The sequence below is a fragment of the Aaosphaeria arxii genome, assembly GCF_010015735.1.
Source record: "Aaosphaeria arxii CBS 175.79 unplaced genomic scaffold BU24scaffold_1, whole genome shotgun sequence".
Taxonomy (NCBI): domain Eukaryota; kingdom Fungi; phylum Ascomycota; class Dothideomycetes; order Pleosporales; genus Aaosphaeria; species Aaosphaeria arxii.
This window is the reverse complement of record NW_022983474.1, coordinates 1988884-2008189: the sequence shown is the minus strand read 5'-3', so window position 1 is coordinate 2008189 and position 19306 is coordinate 1988884. Positions and strand designations below refer to the sequence as shown.

At 48.3% G+C, this 19306-nt stretch overlaps 11 protein-coding genes across 11 annotated transcripts; 6 read left to right on the top strand and 5 right to left on the bottom strand.

The window, feature by feature from the left end:
* Positions 1-1213: 1213 nt before the first annotated feature.
* BU24DRAFT_404114 (glycoside hydrolase family 10 protein) lies at positions 1214-2307 on the bottom strand (the record flags this gene model as incomplete). The annotated part of the gene is made up of 3 exons (XM_033525624.1): positions 1214-1601; positions 1654-2034; positions 2084-2307. The coding sequence occupies 3 exons, from the start codon at positions 2305-2307 to the stop codon at positions 1214-1216; spliced, it is 993 nt and encodes a 330-aa protein (XP_033389401.1).
* Positions 2308-3519: 1212 nt separating this feature from the next.
* BU24DRAFT_457078 (DUF590-domain-containing protein) lies at positions 3520-5780 on the bottom strand (the record flags this gene model as incomplete). The annotated part of the gene is made up of 3 exons (XM_033531501.1): positions 3520-4680; positions 4739-5616; positions 5669-5780. 3 exons carry the CDS (start codon positions 5778-5780, stop codon positions 3520-3522), a joined length of 2151 nt encoding a protein of 716 aa, XP_033389400.1.
* A 931-nt stretch (positions 5781-6711) lies between these two features.
* Positions 6712-8190, top strand: BU24DRAFT_14200 (NAD(P)-binding protein). Its single transcript, XM_033521142.1, has one exon. It carries the CDS (start codon positions 6979-6981, stop codon positions 7969-7971), a length of 993 nt encoding a protein of 330 aa, XP_033389399.1. The 5' UTR covers positions 6712-6978; the 3' UTR covers positions 7972-8190.
* Positions 8191-9478: 1288 nt separating this feature from the next.
* Positions 9479-9787, top strand: BU24DRAFT_457076 (uncharacterized protein; the record flags this gene model as incomplete). The annotated part of the gene is made up of 1 exon (XM_033531500.1): positions 9479-9787. One exon carries the CDS (start codon positions 9479-9481, stop codon positions 9785-9787), a length of 309 nt encoding a protein of 102 aa, XP_033389398.1.
* A 1523-nt stretch (positions 9788-11310) lies between these two features.
* Positions 11311-12481, bottom strand: BU24DRAFT_487556 (DnaJ-domain-containing protein; the record flags this gene model as incomplete). Its single annotated transcript, XM_033533465.1, has 2 exons — positions 12254-12481; positions 11311-12200 (listed from the first exon to the last, which is right to left on the bottom strand). The coding sequence occupies exons 1-2, from the start codon at positions 12432-12434 to the stop codon at positions 11311-11313; spliced, it is 1071 nt and encodes a 356-aa protein (XP_033389397.1). The 5' UTR covers positions 12435-12481.
* Positions 12482-12580: 99 nt separating this feature from the next.
* On the top strand, positions 12581-13443 carry BU24DRAFT_14089 (cytidine deaminase-like protein). Its single transcript, XM_033521129.1, has one exon. It carries the CDS (start codon positions 12674-12676, stop codon positions 13226-13228), a length of 555 nt encoding a protein of 184 aa, XP_033389396.1. The 5' UTR covers positions 12581-12673; the 3' UTR covers positions 13229-13443.
* Positions 13444-13760: 317 nt separating this feature from the next.
* On the top strand, positions 13761-14569 carry BU24DRAFT_469836 (uncharacterized protein; the record flags this gene model as incomplete). The annotated part of the gene is made up of 3 exons (XM_033532638.1): positions 13761-13770; positions 13833-14383; positions 14435-14569. The coding sequence occupies 3 exons, from the start codon at positions 13761-13763 to the stop codon at positions 14519-14521; spliced, it is 648 nt and encodes a 215-aa protein (XP_033389395.1). The 3' UTR covers positions 14522-14569.
* A 48-nt stretch (positions 14570-14617) lies between these two features.
* BU24DRAFT_404108 (uncharacterized protein) lies at positions 14618-15419 on the bottom strand (the record flags this gene model as incomplete). The annotated part of the gene is made up of 2 exons (XM_033525623.1): positions 14618-15026; positions 15076-15419. 2 exons carry the CDS (start codon positions 15417-15419, stop codon positions 14618-14620), a joined length of 753 nt encoding a protein of 250 aa, XP_033389394.1.
* Positions 15420-15545: 126 nt separating this feature from the next.
* On the top strand, positions 15546-16496 carry BU24DRAFT_14092 (uncharacterized protein). The gene has a single exon (XM_033521130.1). It carries the CDS (start codon positions 15733-15735, stop codon positions 16246-16248), a length of 516 nt encoding a protein of 171 aa, XP_033389393.1. The 5' UTR covers positions 15546-15732; the 3' UTR covers positions 16249-16496.
* Positions 16497-16693: 197 nt separating this feature from the next.
* On the top strand, positions 16694-17831 carry BU24DRAFT_416727 (uncharacterized protein). Its single transcript, XM_033526531.1, has 2 exons — positions 16694-16966; positions 17022-17831. The coding sequence occupies exons 1-2, from the start codon at positions 16831-16833 to the stop codon at positions 17657-17659; spliced, it is 774 nt and encodes a 257-aa protein (XP_033389392.1). The 5' UTR covers positions 16694-16830; the 3' UTR covers positions 17660-17831.
* Positions 17785-19194, bottom strand: BU24DRAFT_416725 (P-loop containing nucleoside triphosphate hydrolase protein). Its single transcript, XM_033526530.1, has one exon. It carries the CDS (start codon positions 19160-19162, stop codon positions 17888-17890), a length of 1275 nt encoding a protein of 424 aa, XP_033389391.1. The 5' UTR covers positions 19163-19194; the 3' UTR covers positions 17785-17887.
* Between the last annotated feature and the right edge of the window lie 112 nt (positions 19195-19306).

Here is a 19306-nt window from a genome sequence, read left to right as displayed (position 1 = left end):
ATATGCATCCCTTGAACCGATTGGTCTGGTTGGCTTGCTATGATGTCTGTCTTACATGAAGTCGGATCGCTTTGAACAACACCGTTCAGCTCATTTAGAAACACAAACTGGTTTGCACCCACGAGAACGCAAAAGTGGTAATCCAAACATGATATTTTACAACTCTATTTCAATTCATTGGAGGCTAAGGACATCTTGTGATGCTAATCCTCGCAGTCCTGAAAAATCATAACCCTTTTTTTTTTGTGGCCGCATTTGCGCCGGCTCTAACTGTTGCCATTGGTGAAGTCGTCTCACCTGATAGACCACCATGAATTAGTCCATACCTCATACGGCCAAATCATGTATTCGATCGGCAGCAATCGGGATTTCAATGCCTTCAACGCGATGCGTTGTTTCAAGGCCCGCTGCTCTTTCCATTGATGATCGGACTCAACCTAGTATTTTCTCTATGTCTTAATGGTGCTACCCCCGCGCTAGCCCTTGCAGAGAAAGAACTTGGGTCAAGAGGGTAAATTTTTGCAGTTGGCTTTGAACAAACTGGGGATGAGTTAGGATGCGTAATCCGAAGTTTAGCTTCCCGGTGGATAGGACAATAAGTTGGATAATCGTTTACGCGAACATGATCAGGGCTGATGAGTCGATCGTATAAGTGCTCTTTCGACATGTAGTTAACGGTGTCCAATAATGTGGCCAGTGTTGATGTTCTTTGCGCCTCTCCATGTGTGTCCATGTTCAGCCAGACCTTTTAATGGTTAGTTTGCCAGAAATTTTGTTGTAAGTGATGTATGGGCTTTACAAACTCGTGCAGACTGTATGTAGTTACACATATTGCGACATACATTCATCTAGTTTGTGACGTCTGAACGACACCTAGATGGGAAGATCCGCGGATGATTTAGCTTGATTTGGTCAAAATGGGCCGTTTGCTTGATCACTGCGTTCCTGGCCATTCCCCGGCAACTAGCCTCTAGCTAATGTCTGGAGACGCAGACCATGAACCGGGCAGACAAGAATGTCAATTTTCCCATCAACAGACTCGAAGCATGCTGAATCTTCATTTCAATGGAATCAATCATGAACGTCTTGCATCATTTGGTAATGCGTAATTCTTTGCTTTTCCGATATGTATGAATATGAGCAGGTTGCTGAAACAATATGTACAATCACCCGTAGACAGACGTCTTTATATAATGTGCTAATCTCAAGCCGCTTAAGAAGCCTTGATCTGGGCCAACACAGTGTTGTATGCAGTCTTGGCCTTATAGCCAGAGTCGAAGAGCAAGGGGTTGCCAGAAGGCCTCCAGGAATCGCTGTCACGAACACCCCAGACGGTGATACCAACGCAGTTGGCCTGGTTCATGCAAGCCTTGACGACGTTCTGCCAATCCGAGGTCTGGGCGTTCTGGATGTCGACCTCAGTGAGGGCGCATTCGGGGGCGGCACCGCAGAGAGCGGCCATGGCAGCGGGAGCATTGGCACCCTGGCCAGAGGTCAAGTGACCCTGGGAACCGACACCATCAATGGGAACTCCTTGCGAGATCCACTGCTTGACGTTGCGGACCATAGCCTGCGTCTTAGCATAGCTGGCTGTGTCAAGACTGAGGAGTGTCAGATTATTCGTTCTATGAAAAGGTAGTGGAGGTCTCTTACTTGTAATCGTTGATGTAGAGCTTTGCGTCGGGGTCAGCAGCACGAGCAGTCTCGAACGCAATCTTGACAAAGTCCTGGCCCAAAACGTTGTAGAAAACGCTGGCGCGGAAGTTGCCGTTCTCCTCGAAGATCTCGTTGAGGACATCCCAAGCATAGATCTGTCCCTTCCAGCGCTTCATGAGAGTGTTGATGTGGTTTTGCATGACCGAGGTTAGGGTTGCCTTGTCACGAATCTGGGATACCCAGCCGGGCAGCTGTGAATGCCACACAGTGGTGTGACCACGAATCAACTTGTTGTTGTCGGTGGCGAACTTCACCAAGAAATCAGAGTTTCCGAAGTTGAAGTTTCCCTTCGAGGATTCTGTGGCGTCCCACTTCATGCTATTCAAGTTCAGTGACAATTATAGGGAAACTCCTATTCATTCCATACCTATTCTCCGGTGTCACTTGACCGAAGTTGGCCTTGATGATGGCTGAGTTAGATCCGGCATTGAGTCGACCCTGGTCGGTGCAAGTACCGAAGTACTTCTTGCCCTTCGCGACCATGGCATCGTGGATGCTTTCCGCTGCCTGACGAGACATCAATGGCTCTGGTTCCGCCAACGGGATGGCGGAGGCCACGGAGGCAGCAGCAAGAACAAGTGTGAACTTCATGTTGATGGATCGCGAATGGAACTCGGGTTGATGACAGACAGAAAGTAGCGGCGATATGTCATGATGGGAGGGGATTACTCTTTATAATCTCTCTTTTGCAAAACCGGACGTCCACAGCACTGCATTTGCCCATATCGATTATATGCTTTCGTAATATCCATATTCGCTCCGCGTGTCAATAATTCTCTGCGGGGATAGAATAGCAGTCCATTGTTTGATTAAATCCCACGGGAGTAGCGTGCCGGGTGATCAGAGACTGTAGTATGAGACAGTCCGCAAGAATGGAAGAGTTCGTAATCTACGACAACACTCGGAACCAGTAATCCTTTCATCCACTGTGAGGCTCTGGGCGCAATATGCGAGATACCTAGCTGATTGTGGAGTTCTGGCTAAAAGCATCTTTAAAAGCCGATCCATGCAAGGTCAGGTGAATGCCAAGTTGCTTCTTTCCTAGATTGCATTCACGCCTCAACCCACATCATCAATATCTCAAGTCAAGATCGCAACTTTCGATTTGTGGGAAATTTTTATGAGGGGAGCCCTCGCGTGGAGAGAACTATCTAGTGGTGCCCCGGTTCTCATCTGCGCCTCGTTCTCTACCAGGGACTGGGAATTGTCAGCTATCTACTTATCCGGGGATGACATGGACTTGATTCATATCTGAATTGGGGGTCAATCGCAGGGGCTTTTTGACCTGGTCTACGAAAGATCTTCCAAGTAGAGCATCAGTAACTGTAGACGGATGTGATTGGACCGTGGTACATTAATGGGTAACTTCAGCACTTATACCGCTGATACATGCCGAAGAATGGAGGATCTGAAGAACCACGATCGTTCTCCACTTTTGTCGCTAAGCTTAAGACGAATACTTACGAAATGTCATGAATTGAGTGACGAAATGGCAAGTCTAGAAAAGTTATAGAATACAATGCCCACTTTCACTATGTTTGATCCCCACAACAGTAATATGGGGATGTTGGATTATCCGGTATGGGGTCCCCAGGGGCTATTTTGGGTATCCTTTCAGACGGTGGCACATCGCCGAGTCAACGTGAATACCCCAGATTTAGGACTAATCACTTAAAGTTCCGAACTATCACCGATTTTAGAGTCCAGTACTCCCTCGAAGTTGGGTTGCGGCCCGGTAAGGCGTAGTGAGAGCCTGGGACCTCTCTGATCAACCGCAGGGTCCAAACGATCGTCCTTGAGGTTTCAATCAACCTTGGTGATTCCCCTTCCTTGCTCCTCCTTTTGTTTCGCAGCCCTTATCAACCCAATGCCAACTTCATTGCTCACGCCCTCCTCTGCTTGCCTTGTCCAGAATACATCCTCGGACGTCATTCGTACACTCTTCCTTCGCTCTCTTTCGACGACGTCAAGATGGCCTGATTTAGTGGTACTGCTCTCCAGCTCGTCGAGATACTTCTTCCTTTCCGCATATCTTTCGTTCCTCTCCTTACGTATCTGTCTCGATCCAATCTTCTGGAGGGAGAACCGCACCGCTGCCCTAAATGCGAGGAATATATGCTCCGAGACAAAGATGGTCAGTGGTAGCGAGCACCATTTGCCCATCGTAGTCTGCATGATGCCCATTGCATAATGATGCTGCCCGAACAAGTGAACAATCGCTGCACTCGAAACGCTGCCGAGCCACGTCAAAGCCTCCAAACTAGTAATCCAAGGTCCTATTCCGTCGCCTCGAACCGGTGTTGGGCGCTGGTGCTCGATACATATCTTCAGGAAGTCGGAACGCAATTCGATCCAGTTATTGATTAAGAAACCAATCGGTATCAAAGGCCAGACAGGGGAGAACAAGGCGAGGTATCCAAATTGTATGACCATCTCCGAAATATCATCTTGAACATTGTAAGGCGATAAGAGGGCTTGCTTTCGCGCGCGTTTGAGCGTTTTCGTTTCAGAAGGATCGTCCTCGAGCAAGTTATCAGCATCGGCATTCTTTGCTTGGTGTTCTCGCCACCATTCCCTGAAGCGGGTCTTGAGATAAGGGAAGACCAATTCTTCTCCAAGGTTGGAGATCTGACCAGTAACAGTAAGAGCTATGACCTCGTTCCGTAGTCTGTCTGCATCGCTCTTGAAGTCGAATTTGCCAATGGATGCTCCGAACGTTTTGTGCAAGTTATTCTGCAACTGCGGGACTAGAATGTCACCAAAAGGTACGTATACAAATGCCGTCAGTAAGATAGGTAAGTAATTCGTAATCGAGTTCAGCACGAAAATCTTCTGCGTCAGGGACATTTCGTAATTGTCTTGCGTTCGGTGATTTTCAAACTCCGTCATGGTGGATGCAATGTCCTCGAGCGTGTTGCCGATATATGGTAGCAATATCGCAAGCAGAACGGTAGGAAGGTACTCCTTTGAATTAACGTCAGCATCAGAAACGTATAGCTTTTCATCATCGATAGCCACTTACCAGATAGAACTTGTAAGGTCCCTCATATGCCTCGCTAATGTAAATCTCAATCGCAAAGACGACAACGATAAGGATGCCCAGCAAAAGCAGACTTAGCAGAACGAAAGGAATAACGACTGACTGTCGAGCAATCTGCTTCCATCGAGGAAAAAATTGCTGTACTCTACCAGCAGCATCAACGAACTCTTTTTCGTACTGAAATTGCGGTCGGTTGACTTTCAAGCCTCCCACTCCGCGCACTTTCCAGCGGATGGAAAGGTCTGTCTCCTGGATTTTCCAATACTCAAGAAAAACAGTACACCAAAAGCCAATTATAAAAGCAAAGGAAAGCGAGTACTGCGGAAGAAATTGCCAAGCGAAGATACCTGCCACGCAAGGAATTATAAGGAAGACGAAATATGTCTGTAAAAAGGCAAAATAGAAAGCAACCTTGGCGCCCCAGAGGTCTCGAATGCGGTCAAGGTCTTCAGCGCTGAGCAGCAATTTTTTGCTCAGATGGTAAAGAAGGTCTTCGTTTGCTGATATGTTGTGAAGCGGAAATATGGATTTCACATTCTTCCATTTTCCGAACTCGGGAGTGATCCCAGCACCACCAAGCTCTTTGCGCCAATTTACCAAATGGTACATGGACAAGATGTCCTCGGCTTCAAAATCTCCATCGACGACGGTGTCACGATTGCCACCGGGATGCTGCTTGGTGATTCCATAAAGCCAATCTTTGACCCGCGAACGGTAAACGGTGTTACCGAGCAGTTCACGAGGTGCTTGGACGAAGACAAGCAATGTCTGATTGTAGCCTGCACGTACTTCGGTATGCAAGCCTACAGATTTGACATCCTCTAACAGGGTGCTGAACTCTTTTATCGCCTCATCGGTTTCTTCTTCCGATTAGCTCGATGTCTGAAATCGTTTCGGCGTGGGGGAACAAACCGGCTTCACTGAAGTCGTACACGATGATGTACTTATCATTACAAGGCAGGTTTTTCTCGCCCTGTACACCAAAAGCGAAGGTGCGAACCTTTTGCAGTCTAGGGATACCCATTCAGCTAAACCTTTGTAAGAATGTAGGTTCCCTGTCCTTTCCCTAGTCTAGTGGTCGGTCGAATAAGATGGAGATATGAGATAGAATGAATGAAATGAAAGCGCGATCACGTGGAGGACGAAAAGACGTGTTCTCTACCCGGCTTCGGGGACTCCTTGAAAAGATATACATGGCCAAATCGTCCCGTATCATGTTGCCCTTACCGCGCGTTAGAGATGCGCAATTACGTGGAATCAAGGGGCCAAGTTCTCACGATCGGAACGATCGGCTTCCAAATCTGTCTAGGACTTGCCGTAAGACCCGTAGACCAATTGCTCCTCCAGTGAAACGTTGAAGAGGGTTGTTTCTATGATTAGCTACAAGACATTGAGGTAAGTCGATTCGCGCACAACTCACATAGAGAACTAAGCTCGTGGGAATACGTCAATGTCGTTCAATTGATGTAGATCGTGGTGTTGAATGAGATCACGTGATCAAATGTCTCCGTAGTGCAACCCCTCTAGACATTATAAGCACCATCATCCTCTTCCAGTCTTAGAAGGTTGCCTGATCAACATCAATGAACTGTACATCGTGCGACTGTGAGATATACAGACCCCTCGCCATGTATTACGCACTCCATGTTCGCCGTACTCGTAGGATGGCCCTCCTCCACCACTGAGCATCGCTCTTTCGGAGATACCCTAATCGGAGAAAATATATCCGAATCGAAAAGATGTTCCGTTCCGGTCCCAACCCCCAACGATCATGGGCGAAAACGTATGCCAGTGATCCAGGAGTAAGAGGTAGTTCTCAGGGCACTGAGACAGCGACGATGGGATCGGAGCAACCTTAGCTTACACACAGGATGCCGACCGGACGAGAAAGGCGCCGATGCCCCCGATATCACGACTAAAGAGTGCTATCGCCAGCTAACTCCGGTGTTCGTCCAGCCAATATCAATCGTCCCCTGCAAGTCAATGATCCCTCGATCCTGGCTCTTGCATCGACACGAGGTGGTGTGTTCATGCGGAGTTAAGAGAGGTGCAGGGAGACCAAAGAAAGCATGGCGTGCGAGAAGCATCTAACACCCAAAGAATATAAATATCAGGTCTAGAACGGATTTTTGAAGCAATACAAATATCTTCTATCTCATTAGATCAGCATCTTTCAGGCTCACTATATACATCCATTTTTTCATCGTGTAAATTCATTTGCCATGGCTCAAAAGAACCACGTTGAGAACATCGCCATTGTCGGTGCCGGCGGCCAGATCGGCAAGTTTATCGTCGATGCTTTGCTGCAAAAAGGCAAATTCAAGGTCACTGCCATCTCTCGTCAAGACAGCACCAACACTCCCGCACCTGGCGTCCAAATCGCCCGGGTGGATTACGACCAGCATGAATCGCTAGTAAAGGCTTTGGAGGGCCAGGATGTCCTCTTGATCACCATGTCTGTGGGGGCCCCGCCAGATCAGCAAGCAAAGCTCGTTCGGGCCGCTGCTGATGCGGGTGTGCCCTGGGTCCTCCCAAATGAGTTTGGAAATGACAGATCAAGCGAGCAGGCCGGGCGAGATGCATTGATCGGTCCGCCCAAGGCAGCAGTGCGAAACTTGATTGAAAGTCTCGGGAAGAGCAAGTGGATTGGGATTGCCTGCTCGTTCTGGTACGAGTACAGTTTATCCTGGTCGCATTTCTATGGGTTCGACATCCAGAAAAGGCATGTCCTTTGGTACGATGATGGTCTGCAAAAGATCAATACATCTACTTGGCCCCAGACAGGAAGAGGAGTGGCTGAGCTTTTGAGTTTGCCAATCTCTAAGACTGAAGATGGCAGTGAGTCTGCAACATTGTCAGATTACGCGAATGACTTCGTGCGCATCTCGTCTTTCGCCGTCAATCAGCGAGACATGTTCGAATCACTCAAACGTGTCACGAAAACTACGGATTCCGACTGGACTTTCGACTCAGTTCCAGCAAAGCAGATCTTCGAAGAAAGCGTCCAACAGATGGAAAAGGGCAATCATTCGGCTTTTGGTCGAAGACTGTATTCCCGCTTCTTCTTCCCGGGTGAGAATGCTGGCTTGTATGAGGTCACGAGCGGCTTAGACAATGAGAAGCTAGGGTTACCGAAGGAAGACTTGGATGAGTTCACCAAGAAGAGTGTGGAGCTTGCAGAGTCTAATTACGTGGGCAAGTTATTTGGCATGTAAATACCGACATCTAGAGGTCAGAAGAAATTTATGTATAAACAGCCTATAGTAACATTAGTAGCGTCGTTATCTTTCGCAGACTTCTAAAAAAGGTTGTTGTACGAGTATAAAAGAAGACGGCTTGATAGAACCATGTGTAGCAATTCATTCATCCACAACATGATGACTTATATCCAAAAGCTGCATGCTAACACAATCCAAATAAAACTCCAAGCGCAAGCAACTCAAAAAGTATCATCCCTTTGCGAGAAAGGTTTTGCTATGTGGTTATAAAGTATGGGATGGGATATTTGGCGTACTTTCGTAACCTGTACACGTTGCCGATTTGCAGCAGTGCCAGATGGGCATTAGACGTATGGTACTGGTGGGGCGGTTGACAAGCTAACCCCAAGCAATTCAAGAGTTAAAAAAAAATGCAAAAAAAGAAGATTTGTTCCGTTACCGGGAGTCGAACCCTGATTTGAATGTTAGAATTGATTTGATGAGTCGTATAAGGAATTGAATGCTTACCGGCTCTCGTCGGAGGCTGACATTGCTCAGATGAGCTGATGAAAGCGACGGATGCTAGCCGATACACCATAACGGATGTTCTGCTTGTTGATGGAAAGAAGACAAATAATTAACTTTATATACCAAGTCAAAAGAATCGATCAGAGATTTCCTCGGGCGTTTGGACTCAGTCCAACGAGTGGGGCGCTACCACTGGTTCGAGGACAGCGAGGCGCACTAGCCCCAATGCGCCCCCTAGCGAATTTAGGACTAGTGCTCAAACACTGAAGTGTCGGCAGGATAACGTGTGATAGGGTTGGTATTCGTAGAAAAGCTCATCTTTCTGAAGCCCTCCTCAATAGCTTTTCATTAGAGAGCCGCCAGATTTTCTCTTACGCAGCATCCTATGGGTATATTATGAATTTTGAAAACTTATAGCTAAAATTATTAACAAAGAGACCATAAAATATATATCTAGCTAGTAGTACCGTCTTTTATTTCTTGCATTCTTGTAATGTTAGGGCTTGAAAGACGTGTGGGAAGATGCGTGTGCATGAAGAAAGCTATCAGCTTCTTTACTACTCGTACTAATGTTAAACATTACTTTTAGGTGTCCCTCGTAGCCATTATAAGTAGAGGCCTAATGCTCAGAACAGTAATTGACATGCGGTCTTATTACGGTGGGTTACTCTATGCAAAGTGGTAATAGCTAGTAAAGACAGCTTCAACATTATGAATCAAAACTTCATCATTACAACTAGGAATATGTCTTCTTTTTTTGCATCTTTTTGCTATTCCATTTTCCTTTTTTGGGGGGTTGGGTTCTGGTGTTGACCCCAGTTGGCCTCAGGCTAGCGTGGCTCCGGCGGGCAGGTTGAGAACAAGCAACATTGAACAAAGCTCTCAAGTAGGAACAACGGAATCATCATGAGTATCCTCTCATGAATTAGCTGCTAGGGTCGGGAACTGCATTCCTGTACAAGCTGGGGAGCAACAGAAATAATTTGACTGCTTGAAGATGCCGCACGCCGCCTCTGAGCCGCCACCAACGTTGGCACCTATGGCCGACCCCCTTTCCGGCCACCACGATACAACCTCACCACTCCACCACCACGTTTCTACTATGGCTGATCGTGAGCTCTCTATACGAAACGCCATTGCTGCTTACAATGCTGACCCTGCTATGTCAATAAGACGCGCCGCTCAGCTTCACAACGTGCCCCGCAGTACGCTAACCGGCCGACTGAAAGGTGCAAATCCTCACGCGCTTGCTCATCAACTGCAGCAGCGATTGACTCCAGAGCAAGAGGCATGGGTAGTCGATTAGATATTGAGTGAGGATACGCGTGGATTTCCTCCTGCCTACTCACGCGTACGAGAAATGGTGTCTACAATCCTTCGATCTAATGGAGACAGCGCTCCTCTTGGAAAGAAATACATGGAATCTTTCCTCCATCGAAACCCACGCGTCAATTCAGTAGTTGGTAGAAGAATGATTAATGCCAGCAGAGCCTCTGCAGCAACCCCTGAGCAGTCGCTGGCCGAAATCCAAGGGTGGCCGGAAAAAGGGTCAGCCAGCTTACAGAAAACGATCTGATTGTCCTGATTGAAGAGGGAGAAGAGCCAGACCGCAGAGATTTTCTTGAGGTCGCTCGGCAGCATTTGGTCTTGCTTGACAACAATGAATACGTTAGCAGTTCCCTGCGGTTCCGACATTGCCGATGTAACGACAGGCTACGAACCCATACAGCACGATTCTTCGTGGAAAGAAGATGTCTGGGCAGCTTCAAGATCCTCTCTTGAGCCCATTTGTGCTGAAGCTTGACTATTCGCACAAAAGCCTGATCTTCCGAGGAGTCATTCTCTTATCAATCTGATGGATAAATATTTGAGTGTTGGTTTGAACGATCCATATACTATGCCGTGCTTCTGTAGCAATAGTGGAGGAGTGTCGTCGGTACATGCTGCTGCTGGGGCGATCTGCGAATGAAGCGGCCAGAGCAGAGCGGGTATTCGAGCTACGTTACAGTTTGTGAGACGCTTCGAGATGCTTGTACATATAGAAAACAATCAAGTTTCTTGTTACATATCGACGATTTTTATTACCTCGTAGCCACCACTATACGTGAACATTTAATACTCGGGAAAGCAACTTAAAGAAACGGTACGTTGCTACCTACCTATGAAAGGTCAATGTCAAGCATGGAGAACTTCAACATTGTTAATAAAATCCCAAGTTTTAAACCTAAAAATAATCACAACCCAACAAACAATACTTTTAAAATAATATATGCATCTCTGTGAACTTTTGAACGTACCAAAAAATCAATCTAAAATTTACAAAAATCAAATTCCTGCTGGACTCCTCTCAAAAGTGTAAATGTCTGAGCAACTTCCCTGCATACATGTACCGTACTAGTAATTCTACTCAGAAGAGAGAACTTCACAGGCAAGATGATCAGATCAAAAGTCACACGATATCAGAATGCGCTTTGGAGGAGGCCAAGGCATATGTTTTCTTGCAAGAGCATTGGGCACCTGCATGGGTATATTCAGATTGATGTCTATGGCAAACTATCCAGTGGGCGCGTTTGAAACCGCGTCCTTTCCTGTGCGAAAAGCCTTCATTGGTAATGCTCATCGGCAGCGCAGTAGCAAGTTCTTTCTTATCCTGACCGAAGACTGAGTTCCTCACAAACCAACTCCATTATGGTGCTTCCATCATGACCATCCAATTTTAGCGCCTTTCGCAAATCCAACCCCAAATTATGAAGTGTATCGCCTAGGGTATATGACAGCTTGATTGACTGGCAATGTAGTCAATCGAACTTCGACGAGAGAGCCTTTGCCTCATGAGTGGGCTTTGCCCCGTCTCAGTGTCCGCTTCTTCTTCCTCGGGGGACTATCGGACCGCTCTGACAATTCGGGTTCCTCGAGGTCTTCCTCCTCAAGATCATCCTCTTCGTCCTCATCAACCACCTTCCGTCGGCTTGGTTTACCTCCAGCCTTGCTCTTTGGCTTCTTCAACCGTGCCTGCGCGGCTTGGAAGGCTTCTTCAGATGGTTCGTCCTCGTCCATAGGGGTCGCGCGTTTCTTAGACCTGGACTTCGGTGCGTACTTGGCTTCTAGATTGTCGAAGAAATTGCCTGCTCGAGACTTCTGCCTTTGCTGGATCAACGCTGCCAGGTCGCCGAGATCGCTTGTGTTATTCTTCTTGCTCCTCTGCTTCGCCTTCGCTTTGTCTGCCGCATCCTTGCCGTGCTGCACATCAAAATCTTCACGCCTCTTCCTCTCTTTTGTCTTTGCTTTTGCACGATCACTGTCCGTCAGTTTCGCGTATCTTGGGAACGACTCAATCGTGCCTTTCTCAATTTCTTCGTCGATAATGCCTCGGAACCGGTCGTCGTCTTCTAGTATGTCTGATAGCATGACAACGTCGTAGATGGAGTCCAGATTTCCCTTGAATTTGCAGTACGCGTTCAGAATATCCTCCCGCTCCTGTGCACTTCCTTTGTATTCGTCCGAGATCCTCTGAATGTTTTGCTGGCTGACCACATCGTCAAATTGCTCCCGGTAAAAGGAGAGCCAATCGAAGTCTTCGTCATCTTCGAGCGACTCGGCGGTGCTTCCGGTGAGATCGTAGCGTTTGCGACGGCGCTCATCAGACAGGACGGCGTATGCGAATGCGATTTCTTGGAATTTCTTGTTTGCAGCGGTCTTCTCAGACTCTGGAGCCTTATCTATAGCTAGGTCAGAAATAGAGCTCTGGGAAACGCCGTGAGGTGAACTCTACCGGGATGGTGCTTGAGAGCAAGTTTGCGATAGGCTTTCTTCACGTCGTCTGCGGTGGCTTCTTTTTCAAGTTGGAGGACCTCGTAAGGATCGACAGATGGCGGGGCATCACCGAGCCCATCCTCCACTTCCTCGTCGTCAAGATCATCATCGTACTCGTCCTTGTTCTTCCGCGCGACCATGATGAATGTAGTGTTGTGAGAGTTTGAGTTGTTTGCGAACTTGTGACGGCGGCGCGATGGAGGGAGGAACGCGAGAGCGCGTTTATCGCGTAATTATGCATTATCGATAAGCTGAGCTATCACCTTCCCACAGCCCACCAAGCGCACCTTCACCGAGGCAGATGCTGGACGCTAAAACACATCATCTTCACTCACCGTGTTCACCAATAACTACCTACTCATCTCACCGATAATTCACCATGTGTCTTCAAGACTTTGACGGCGGCAACCCGATTCCTGCTAAACCATCCATAGACCCCAATGACCATCTAGCCTACATGCGATTGGCACTTTCTCAGGCCCACGAATCACCCCCGAAGCCTTCGAACTTTCGCGTGGGTGCGCTTCTCGTAGATGCAGACACTGGAGCTATACTATCACAAGGATATACTTTAGAATTGCAGGGCAATACGCATGCGGAACAGTGCTGCCTTATGAAGTTCTCTAGGGAACATGATCTCCCCGAAGAACGGGTGGGGGAAGCATTGCCGCCAAACACTGTCATATACACCACGATGGAACCTTGCAACCTCCGCCTGAGTGGTAATCTACCATGTGCGGATAGGATTATTCGGACGAAGAACAAGGACGGGAAAAATGCTATCCAAAAAGTCTATCTGGGAGTAAAAGAGCCGGAGAAATTCGTGGGCGAGAACCAGGGTCGAACGAAGCTTGAAGACAACGGCATTGAATGTATACATGTACCAGGATTGGAAGAAGATATATTGAATGTTGCTACGGCGGGCCATAGGTGAACTATAGGGACTACTGAAGCCTTGGAGTAAGCGTCCTATAGTTGAGTCGGCAGAGCTGTTCAAGCTCAAGACCAACCCGCATGGTTTGCCAGACACTGCAGTGCAACTTGACGCCACACGCAGTCCAGCCTCCTCCGGTAAATCCTCTTATATCCGAATTGAGGTCTCTATGCCACTCAATTACATTTGAATGTCGACTTGTACGCAAGTCGATTCAATAGAGCGTGGGTGGAACGAATGAAGACCCTTGGCGCTACTTTTTAATGGCGTCATCGATTTTATATAGCGAACAGCTCCGGATGCAAGCAACGACGCGTGTGACCGAGCCGTGACGCGTTGAAGCATCAGAATTACGGATAATAAAGTGCAGAAGAAATTATATGCCTTTCTGCATCTTTTTATATGTTACCCGCAAAATACCCAAGAATCAATGCAATCTGTTCAACTACAAACCCGTCAAGGTTCGACTCGACTATTCACAAGTCTCAGAACATCAGCTTCACATTCAGGATTCAGAACAACTGTAGCCAAAATGTCAACCGGTGAGCCCAATCTCCCCGCAATGCTTCTGAAAACACAGCCTTGCTAATCAAACAACGCCCAGGAATACCACCAATTAGCACCAACCTCAACATCGAGGCCACAAACATCCAAACCGCTCCCGGCGTCTCCCTTAGCGACAACCAAAAGACGATCGTCGGCTCCGTCCTCGACCTCTTTGCCGGCCGCCCATCTCTCCCCAAGCTCGCCCTCTGGCGAGACGACGCCACGTTCGCAGACCCCCTGACCATCGCGACAGGCCGCGAACGCTTCTCCGCACAGTGGTACGGCCTGCAACAAGCCTTCTCGGAGATTGAACGGCAACATCACAGCGTGACGGATGCGGGGAACCCAATTCTGCTCGACCTGAAGTCGCGGTACGTGATTAAAGGTATCAACAAGGAGCAAACGATTCAGAGCGTCGTGGCCATCCACACGGATGAGCAGGGCAAGATCACGAAGGTGGAGGATAAGTGGGATGGGAAGCTTCCTGAGGGAAGCATTGCGAATGTGAGTTCTATATTTCGATTGTTAAGTCCGGTGTGGTGGGTGAATTACTACATTGCGTGGGCGTTTTGGGTGTGGAGCTTTGCGTGGGAGACTCGGGCTTGGAATGTACGTGTTGGAGCTTGCTGAAGGATGATGTTACTGACTTGTGGATTATAGGCTTTCAGACATTTGAATGCGGTTACAGTCCCAAAGATTGTTTCGGTGCCGAAGACTGCGGAGGAGGATGCTAAGAAGGGTAATTAAATCGCATGCTATGATGAATGGTTCGTTACTCAATATATTCATTTAATCGTAAGGTCGTGAGACTCCTTTATACAGCGTCTATCGTGTGTATGCTTTTTAGATAAAGCGAAACATCCGCCCAAGAACCACATGAATCATAAGTATGAATGCACCAATTCCAAAGCCCAAAGGCTTCAAACCAATTGAGGCTTCATTGACGATCAGTATCGTTCCGCATTCCGCTTCTCTTGTGGTCGGTAGCCCAGGTCCATCCATGGTAAGCGTCTGACAAAAACCGCCTTGTTGCGGGTGATATTGCGTAGGGTTTTGCGGTTGGTTGTATACAGCGACGGTCGTAGGAGGCGGTTGAATGTAGACAACCTCTGTCTGCGGTGCTGCTTGCACGGTAACCGTTGTAACGCTTGCTACATTAATCGTTCCACCACAGGAGCTTCCTGCTGGACAGCAACCGCATGCTCCCCCGAGGGTCTCTGGTGAAGCGCATGTGTATCCGCCCGCACAGCACCTACATCGTTTAGACATGCTTGACTTTGGGCGCACATTGGCGCACTTACCAACTTGGATGGCCAATGTTGCCGCAGCTTTGTGATGCGAAGGAGGGACATTGGTTTGTTTCGACACCTGTAACTTCTTGTCCGTTCGGGTAGACAATGTAGATGGCGCCGGAAAACGGAGCGTTGTTCGTGAATTGTTGAGGATTCGCTTTTGGGTGTGCAATAGGTTGCGCTTTCGGTTGCGCATTTGGTTGTGCAATGGGATGAGCATTTGGTTGCGCATTTGGTTGCGCATTGGGATGGGCATTTGGTTGCGCAATGGGATGAGCATTGGGGTGAGCATCAGGGTGTGCGGCGCACAGCAAGCTCAAGCCCCACCAATATGCGAAGTTGGAAACCCGCATTGTGACGATATACTATGATAATCCAAAGGTGATCTGAATCGAGCTGGCGAATTGCTTTCCAAAGTACCAATGTAAGTGAGGCTGAATTCTACGATTACCTGTTGTTAGTAGATGTCGGCTGTCAACCAGGTGAAGTTCTCCTAGCAAGCATACAAGGCGGATAGAAGATGAAGATGAAGAGGCGAAGGCATAGTTTCGAGAAAATGGCGGAACTCGCCCGATCTTATGACCAAAGGCGACCTCAAGAAAGCTACAACCAGAGTTGGCACAAGCTTATTGTAAAGCTGCAGCAAGGTGGTCAGCTCCATGGCTCATGACAGCTTCATGGTGGGCCGGCCCAGAAGCAGCCTATCAAGGTAGGACAATCGTACAGCTTCCTTGTACTGCTGGGCTGCGAGCCACACCGGACCAGGTGGTTCCTGGATTGCTTCGCTCTGGGCATTACATCGATCGAGTGATATCAGTTGGTTCTCGGGTATTGCAAAGAAGAAAGAGAAAAAACCAACGTTGTGTTGGAAAAGCAATGGAGCCGGGAAGCGCTTTGTTGGCACTGAACCTTGGTCGGTGGAGTGTTGAGTTGGGTTCGGTTCTCCCACAGCCTCATCTTTTATCTCTTCAAGGCGAACTGAGAGTCAGATTCAAAGCCTTCGAGATGCGGTTAATGTCGTCGTGGTGGGCTTCGAAAGCGGCTCTCACGGATCAAGCAGGTCTGCATCGAGGTAGGTGGCTGCATGCTAACTGCGTGCTCGAATGCTGTTTCGCATGTGCCGCAATCATCTTGCAGATATCCGGAGCCTTGTCCTTGCAACACTTACCCATACACTCTTAGCGTGCCCCAACGATGCATTTTCTTGGAAGTGGTTCTTGGAAGTTGTACTCGGAAGTTGTACTGAACATTGCTGTGAAATTGGGCACCTGGTAGTAATACGTAAATTTGTAAAGTGTACAAAAGTGTACACCTTAGGTTCATTTGATGCGACCTTGAGATTTTAATGTGCCTCGCTACCTTATATCACCAGATGAAGATGAGCAGATTAGATCTGGAAAATGGGAATATTCCGCAGGGGTGTTTGGATTGCAAGTGAGATCCCCTTCGCAATTTACAAAGGCAGACTGCGCTTTCAAGACAAGAAGACAAAGTTCTTTGTTACTGAGAAGCATGTTTCAGTATTGGAACTGGGGAAGAAGCGAAGAAGCCGGAAAGAAGGCGCGTCCCGTCTCCGAACGATGCACGTGCCTGCGCGCACGCCGCAAGGCAAGCGACCGTCCGCAATCACAGGCAGCGGGGAAAACGCGTAACTGCTAACGCGACAGCCTGCAACATTCTGTCGCAAGTCACAACCATCCACAACCGTCCTCAACTGCAAACAACAACCCGCAACAGAAATACCATCGATTCGATCGATATGACATGTCATCGGCCCGAAGCGTGACAAAATGTCGTTCTTACCCAGCGTACTGCTTCAGAATATCTCCAACATATAGTACATGGGTCAAACTGACCGCGGCGGATGTACAGGCTCTACGATCAGAGCCTGAGTTCCAAAGTGCGCCATCAGAAGTCTCAACTTGTTGGCCTCGTATCTAATTTGTGAATTTCAGGTCAGCGCATATATTTTCATCTTAATCACCCAATACGCTTTGTGCGCTTAGTCGGTGTCGTAGTGGCGATTGAAGATATCAATGCTAGATACACCATCCTAACGATTGACGATGGAAGTGGCGCGAACATCGAGGTCAAAATAGTCCGATTGACTCCAGCGGAATACAATTCAGTCAAGAGTCCATCCAATACTGAAGTCGATAATGTGGACGTAATCAGCCACTTCGGTGTATTTGAAGTTCTTGTGGATCGCCATCGCATCGACATCGGCTCCGTAATCAAAGTCAAGGGCACCATATCCGAATTCAGGCAGCAGAAACAAGTCGAACTCAAACGGATCTGGGTAGTCTCGAACACTAATGAAGAGGTACGGGCTTGGGCAGAAACGGCGGCTTTCAAGCGCGAGGTCCTCTCCAAACCGTGGCATCTATCCCGGACGGATCACCAGAAGGTCAAACAACAGATCAAGGCGGAGAGACGACAGCGGAGAGAGCAGGAGAGGCTTAGAATCGCGTATGAGCTTAAGAAACTGGAGCACAAAAAGTTGCGGGAACAGTATCTAGCAAAACGAGAGGAGAAACAGGAAGCCAGGCGCCGGAAAGAGGAAGCTACGATGAATGCTGGGGCACTCATATGATCACATCTTTAGGATACTCAATCCAACAGCACTAAGATACTTCTTCGCGAGTGAAATGTGTACAATCCAGCGTGCAAGAAAACGTGCTTCAATCGTAGCCTAGGGGACTTGTGTCAAAGAGGATGGAATGGGCTTTATTCTTTCGCGGTTGTCGGGCTTTCGTGAATGATCTAATGATACACCTAGGGCGTAATTCTACAATACGCTCATATCATCATGGAATGTCGTTCACCTTCTCTTCTCATGTGCCTTTCTTAGTGCACGATCATCGAAACTGAACCCCGCGGCCTGCAGTATTGCAAACCGCAAGCTGTCCATACCAAGCCTGTCTCCATTGACGAGAACCTCTGCACTGACTCCGAGAAGCTCTCCTAAAGCGCCAGCACCTGTTGGTGGCTTGATCTCGGAGCGCATGGCAATCATTCTCTCTTCAACTTGGGAGATGGTCCCCTTGGGTTGAATGTTCCTAGAGACTGACCCTTTGGACATTCTCTCCAGACGTTTAGCCTCCGGAATGTAGAGTCGATCCAACTTGCTCAACACCACCTGATGTGGCACTCCACCCTCCCGTAGACTGGACAATAGATTCTCATCACTCTCTTTCAGGCCATGCATTGCATCGACGAGGACAAAGACGCGACGAAGTTGCTTCCTCTTCGTGAAGTACTTCATGATCTCCGTGCCCCATTCACTCAAACTGCCTTCGCCATATCCTGGAAGATCAACGATCAAGACACCACCAATACCAATGATCCTGTCATGCCCACCACTTCTCCCTTTCTTGATACGTACTCCATCGATACCACCGACGCCGTACAAATTCATTGTACGTGTGAAGCCTGGGGTGGCACTAGTCCGCGCCAGTATGTCCTTCGCACCCGCATCGACGACTGCATTCAGCAGGCTGCTTTTGCCCACATTACTGCGCCCCACGAACGCAACTTCTGGGACATCGCCTTCTGGAAACTGTCGAAATAGTGACACAGATCGTAGGAATTGCGCCTTTTGTCCCTTCGTGAAGAACTTGTTCGCTTTTGCTTTCTGGGCGGTCGTTGGTGCGAAGGTTTCCCAGTAGTAATTGTAGTCTCCTCTTATGCCGGCGTCCCATGCGTGTTCGGTGGTTTTGGGTTTGCTGGTATCTAAAGGTACGGCTTCTGGTTTGGATTTGGTTGGACGTGGAGAGTCTTGCTTGGAGTTGGTAGTAGACACATTCTTGATCTCAGGCGCAATGTTTCGGCCCTCGTTGTTGCCCTGGGGCCTGCGCAAACGGTTGATTCTTTCTCGAGGTGGAGGGGCGCTGGCGATTTCGAGTTCGGATTCATCGTGGTTGTATAATTCTCTGCTTTCGCTGCGTACTATACGTGATCTGCCAGGTCGTAGTCTAATTGAACGCGTTTGCTGCTGAATCGTCAATGTCTGGGAAAGAAATTGCGGTCGAAAGCCCTCACGGGCGCATGAACGGCAGACAAATTGAGACGCCGGCCTGGAAATAAGGTGTGCCATTATGCTCAAATGACCAGGAGGGTCGAGTGCATGTCAATGGTTGATAAATTTCCAGAGCCACTTTCTCGATCGACATTGGATGGTCAGAGCTCCGCAATTTTCTCCGCAACTATCGATAGTGCCTGTCTGTCGAACACAAGAATC